General features: G+C 42.8%; 1 protein-coding gene across 1 annotated transcript in view; it reads left to right on the top strand.

The window, feature by feature from the left end:
• The window catches only part of NBEA (neurobeachin), a 719,303-nt gene extending 717,217 nt beyond the window's left edge, over positions 1-2,086 (top strand). Inside the window, exon 58 of the mRNA XM_003800132.3 lies at positions 1,815-2,086. Within this exon, the coding sequence (XP_003800180.1) occupies positions 1,815-1,905 (91 nt within the window). The 3' untranslated portion in view covers positions 1,906-2,086. The remainder of the gene's footprint in view (positions 1-1,814) is intronic.
• Positions 2,087-6,351: the final 4,265 nt, after the last annotated feature.

The raw sequence follows: 6,351 nt of genomic DNA, 5'->3' as shown, positions 1-6,351 counted from the left end.
TTTGTGAAAGGACTTTATTATTTTCTAAAATTTACCTTTAGGTTTCTTATAAAGAAAAAAATATTAGAAATATGAAATCTAACCTTTGTAAATTTTAAAAATGAACTACAACCCTAGAATCTGAATATGGCATATATTTTTTGTTATCTACCAGAAATAAGAAAAGCTTATCAATTAACATTTTTTGACTATATGTAATAGTCCTTGTAAGAATATTGGTTTTAAAATACAGGAGATTTCGAAAGTCGCCACACATGGGGTAAATGGGCAATTATAGCTAAATGTACCTTTATTTACAAAATATATGTGACAAAATTTTACAAGTTTTTTACAAAATATTCTCTGTATTGGCCACCTCTTTCTATACACACGTGAAGTCTTCTCTCCCACTTGCAGCAAACACATCCCAAGATACCTATCGTGATGCAGGTTTAGAATTTTTTTCCCCTGTGTATGGAGATGTGGGGGACATCCTGTATTATTAGTATTAAAATATAATAAATTGAACAAAGTGTCTTCACAGTATAGTGAAATGATACTGAAGTCCTCGGGAAAACAATGTGATCAAGTTTCACCTGAGGAAAGGTGTTAGGCAGACAGCCCAGAGTTGGTAAAGAAAGCTCCAAAGTGCCACCATCCGTACTTGAGAATACGTAGGCGTGGTTTGCTGTGCAGTCATTTGTGTCTATGTGGGCATTTCTCAAATACCGGAAGTAGTGTGTGTGCCCAGGTCATCTGAATAAGCTTCCTGGCATCCTCGTTCATCTGTGCGTTTGTTTTGCTGCCCTCATCTTGGTTGAGCACTGAGCAAAGCACTAAGGAGACATAACAAGGTCACTGACCTCAGAGAGCTCAAAGAATCATAATCATTGTGTATGGGACAGAATAACAGAAAAAGAAAGAGATGGGCAGGAAAGCCCTCACAAGATGTCAGACACTCACCAGGCACAGGCAGAGGGGCAGATCATGACACGTTCAGAACTGTAGGTGTGTCAGGGGTCTCTAAATGGAGGGAGGAAAGATGCTAATTTAGTTTCTATTTCCACTTTAATCTCTTCCTTAATTTTGATTATTTTTGTTTATAATATCTGATGTCCTAGAATAGTACTGCATATAAATTATACATTGGTAAACATATATTGGAGAACATATACTCAAAAGATATTTATTCATGAGGTGTCTAATCAAAAGTGAAGCAGCACTTGCTGTAGACAGAACATCGTGGAACCTGAGTGGGTCTGTGGCAATGAGAGGGAGGAGCCGGATGGCTGTGAAGCTGGAAGTCACAGGGAGAGGAGATAAGGGTCACTCAGCCAGCTGAGGAATAGCAAGGAAGGAGGTAGCAGAGGCCCACAGAGAACATGTGTTGAATCAGGGTTTTGTGACACAGCCTGTCAGTGCCCTGCGGTTGGCAGCAGGGAACTACTGCAGAGGCATCAGAAAGTGACATCACTGTGTGTATAGCTGGGGAGAGCACGTGGGGTGAGCATTCAAGGGGTGGCGTGGTTCCTGGAGACAAAGAAACGAAAGGTCAGAGAGATAGGAAGAAAGGCCAGAAATCCTTGGAGAAGCCAGGAGACATCCAAAGGGAGGCAGTGGCAGAGGCACAAGTGTGATTGGCAAGAGGCACAGGTGCCCAAGGAGGCGGGAAACGTGATTGCACAAGGTCAGCTCACACTGCCCGGCCCATCTCAATAAACATAAAATTAAGACTGAGCGAACTTTGCGATCATGATTTTGTCTGGTGTAAAATGGCAACCACGTAACTGATTTTGTGCACATGTCACTCTTAACTGCTGTTTCTGCTTTTCTAGGACGCTGATTACTGGCATGGCCTCTGGTAGCATCGTAGCTTTTAATATAGATTTTAATCGGTGGCATTATGAGCACCAGAACAGATACTAAAGGGAAAGGAAGAGCCAAAAGCCAAGTTCAAGCTGAGAGCACAAGTGCTGCATGGGAAGGCAATGTCTCTGGCGGAAAGACCTGTCCACATCGACCTACGTTTGTACATTCCATCACACCCAGCAATAGCTGTACATTGTAGTCAGCAACCATTTTACTTTGTGTGTTTTTTCACGACTGAACACCAGCTGCTATCAAGCAAGCTTATATCATGTAAATTATATGAATTAGGAGATGTTTTGGTAATTATTTCATATATTGTTGTTTATTGAGAAAAGGTTGTGGGAAGTGTCACAAGAGACTTTTGACAATTCTGAAGAACCTTGTGTCCAGTTGTTACAAAGTTTAAGCTTTGAACCTAACCTGCATCCCATTTCCAGCCTCTTTTCAAGCTGAGAAAAAAAAAAAAAAACACGTTTGATACTTTGTACATCAGATGCATCTTATTTAAAAGGGATACTTTTGTAAAAGTAAAACCTTGTATAAAGAACAAAATGTTTCTTAATTTTATTGTGGAGTTACAACTTGCATGTTCTTTACTCCTGATGTCTTGATGGAACAGGTGCATTCACACTGGGAAACAGAAAGATCTGTGCAAGGACACAGCTCATACGAAAGGGTGGAATTGGGGCTCAATCAGTAATTTTTGACATTTTCACCAAAATATGGTTTGCACTTTTTAATCTAAATTCATCCCTTCTTAGTGAAATTTGCCCATGAAGCATTTGGATACTAAGCCATTATTTACCATTTGGAGTACTTTATACAAAGAAAATTCAGCCCTACCCTTCATAATTTGAAGACACAGCAGAAAGGGGGCTTAGGGATGAGGTCCTGGGTTTTGCTGTATAAATAGGAGTCATGATCGTTAGTTCCACAGTAATGACTTTCCAACACCTGGACATCATCTCTTCCAGAGTCATCCCACTGGCTTTGTGTGTATACAGTAGGGGAGGCGATTCTGATGCTAACTTTTTTTTTCCTCTTTGGTTCTTGAATAGCTTAGTTTCTTTAATAATAAGTCGGACTTTATTACAACAATAACTGAAGTTATTCTTTTAGGTTCTTGTGAAATTCTCACCTGAAGCCACATTCTTAGCCTACGGCATTTCATCTTTTACAATATAAAATGATGGCTATCCAATGATTTTTCCATACATTGTACTAATCAAGTTATACACCCAGGGGTATATACACTTTCTTCATGTTTCTTCTTTGTATATTTGGTGACCGTATTGTCATAGATGTACATATTGTGTCGGTAGGGCTATGAGGCATGTTACAGGAATGTAATTTTCTCAGAATTTACACTCACTTGCAGTCATTTATTTAAAAAGATAAAACAAGATAATGGGTTATTTGTATCGGCACTTTGCACCAGAAACATATCATTATTTATTGATGTGATTACTTATTTGTTATCCACCTTGTACTAGTAAGTTTTAGCACTGAATTCCTTCTTCATCGTTGTTTGTATTTATGAAATTCTGAAATTACGGGGAATCAGCGTAATGATTAAATTATTCATCACCAGGCTGTAAGCAATATCTTGAGTTTGTAGCTTAGAATTTGGGAGGTTCTGAACATCTGGAAGACAAGTTCATGTCATCTTGAGATCATGGTGAAATATTTTGGATATATAAATTCCTTAAGCTATTGTAACCATGTTTTATTGCAAAGATGTAAAATATGCCAGATGTGTGTGAGTTGGAAATCAAAAAAAGAAAAATAAAATATGCAAAGAATTCACTGATGGTTTGACATTTCATTGAGCACTTCACTGACACATAGTCATTATGTTGTCCTACAAGTTTAAGAGGTCATTGTCACCTGGTGAAAGGCCTTGCAGCATCTCAGAACTCAGAATCCACTCCTAGCAGGGTTTTCTAACTGGCTGAAACAGGAGCTGTTCTGCCCGAGCATCTGGCAGGGATTTGGGGCAACAGTGACCAGAGGGAAACAGCCCTTGTTTTTTCTGCATGATCCACTTTTGGGGTCAGCTTTATTTTATTTAAACTAAATAGTGAAGGATACAATAGGTGCTTCTTTGAGCATTACTAAATAATGCTATTTTCATTGTGAAGTATAACTTCTGGAATTCATCATGAACTAGAGGTGACACAGGCAGAGACTGAGGACCAGGAAGACGTGAGCAGCTGCTGGTGAGGGGCTGTCAGGGGGCTAAGAGGGCCTGTGTCTCATAAGTCCGTGTGGGTGGTGGAGTGGGTGGCAGCCCAAACATCCCCAGCACATGACAGAACTGCATGGAACACTGCCAGGTACACTCCAGGGCCAAAGGGACAGCTGGCAGTAGCCTGGGAAAGACAGCTATTCTCACCTCTATCACATCTCCAGACAGAAAGCCAGCAGTGACCACACCTCTGCTGGCTCTGCGGCCCAGCCCTTCCAACAGCCCATCAGTCACTCGAGCAGGCTGACCACCACCCACTAAAGAGTCTTCTGAAACCACCCTGCCCTTCCCAGCACCATCACCTGGGCTATCCAGAAACCTCCTGGCCTCTGCCATACCCCCATCCACACTCTGCCCTGTAGCCAGAGGCTCTGGTGGTGCCACCCTGCAGTCACCTGTGCCCAGCACCTTGCAAAGCCAATGCCAATGGCTTAAGAATGGTATTCTCACACTCTGGTGGAAGGGAAAACACCCAGGGAGCAGCTTCTTAAATACAGACTCTAGAGTCCCACTTTCCCAGGTGATCTGATATGGCTGAACCTTGGGCACATTTTCAACGTCACCAATTTGAGGGCTAAAGTCCAAACTGAGCAGTGTATGGAAGAACTTCAGAAAGGTGACCAATCCCCAGGCAAAGCCACCTGTTTGCAAGTCCCTGAGAACTTCCCTGCTCCTGGGTCCTGGTGTCTCTCTGCCCAGGTGGCACCTCTCTGCCAGTACCATCTGGTTTCATGTTGCAAACTGACCAAACCCTAAGGCACTCAGTCACTCTCAGTGTTTTTTGCACGCAGGTAAAGGTGGCTCCCAGCCCCCACATCTTCACTATGTTATTATGAGATACATTTTTTATCAAAGACGTTTTAGCAAGTAGGCACAAGAGCACTCATACAATTGAGTTTGGCAAAGTCCAAGACTTGACTTTACTGGTGATCTGGCAGTCGTTTTACAATAAAGGACTCAAAGCAAATGCACTCATATCCTAGAAGCCAAATCCCGTGTGCTTGCTTCATGATGGCAGCAGCAGCCAGAATCCTCCAGCCCCATCACAGACAGGCCCAGAGCATACAGGCTACTGTCCTCAGTATGTCATGGACCCTGATGATGGAGAGGTGCGAAAGTTCTCTCAAATACTTCAGCCACTGTATATTAAATTCATACCTATATTTAACACCCTGATTTCACTGACAAAAGACCATCTTTATCATCCATAATACTAATTAAGAAGCCAGTCATTTCCCCACTGAAACACCCTTCCTAGCATTGACTATGGTAACAAAGCTTCTGGTTTCCTTTGGGATTAGGAACCCTAAGCTCCAATCCTTTACTCTGGAACAAGACCTTTCTGGTTAAGTGATCTGGAGGGTAAATGTCTGATCAGAGCACCCGACTGTCCCTGGAATGCAGTACAAATTGACACATCACCTGTCTCTAGTATATGTTTTAAAATGAATTACAGCATCATAACACCCCTGCTTATTCTTACAGACTCAGCTCACACGCTCTCTCCTCTGAGAAGCCTTCCCCAACCCTGGGCCATGTGCATTGTCATGACTTGTTCTTCTTGTGGGGGATGGGCTGTGAGGTGGCAGGGCCCCCGCAGCCTGGGGAGGCATTCAGGGAACAACCTCCCACCACCACCACCACCCCACCCTGGGCTGCTGCTCCTCCTTTAACATCAAACATCCTTTTCACCTGCCACAAGTCATGTGGAAGCACACAGCTTCTCCTCCTTAAAATTTATCTTTACCTCAGGTGTAAAGATGTACCTTGTTAAAGAGACTTTATAAATAAAGGTGTTTCCACAGTTTGGTGCTAGCTGAAGTCATCAGCCCTCCTGGCCCCATCCTGTCCCCATCCTGTCCTTTGTCTTTCTTTCTCATTTCCCACCATTCCCACACAGTTTATCTCTCCTTCTCCACACTGGTTCATGAAAGGTGGCACCCAACCAGGGACCTGAGTACAGGAAGGTGAGTACAAATCCTTATTCCCCACCATTCCCCCTCTCTGGTTTGAATAGGGACCAGGGTATGGGAAAGTGAAGCTAAGCAGGTGAGGAAATCCCCAGGAGAAGAAAAAAGGAAAACTGCAGAGTTGGTAAGTGTTTTTCAGGAGCAATCATAGCCAGGAGTAATCAATTAAAGGCTAGGCAGGCTCAAAGGACCAACAACTTCTTAGAGATTGACAGAGCACAAAGTGCGAGTGGGAAGCCAGAGTCCCCTGCAGAGTGTTGCTCTAGAGACAGAAGGAGACAGTGC

The sequence above is a fragment of the Otolemur garnettii genome, unplaced genomic scaffold (genome assembly GCF_000181295.1).
Source record: "Otolemur garnettii isolate 467f Iridium unplaced genomic scaffold, OtoGar3 scaffold00167, whole genome shotgun sequence".
NCBI lineage: Eukaryota > Metazoa > Chordata > Mammalia > Primates > Galagidae > Otolemur > Otolemur garnettii.
The sequence above is the reverse complement of the archived record's forward strand: the minus strand, read 5'-3'. Positions and strand labels throughout refer to the sequence as shown.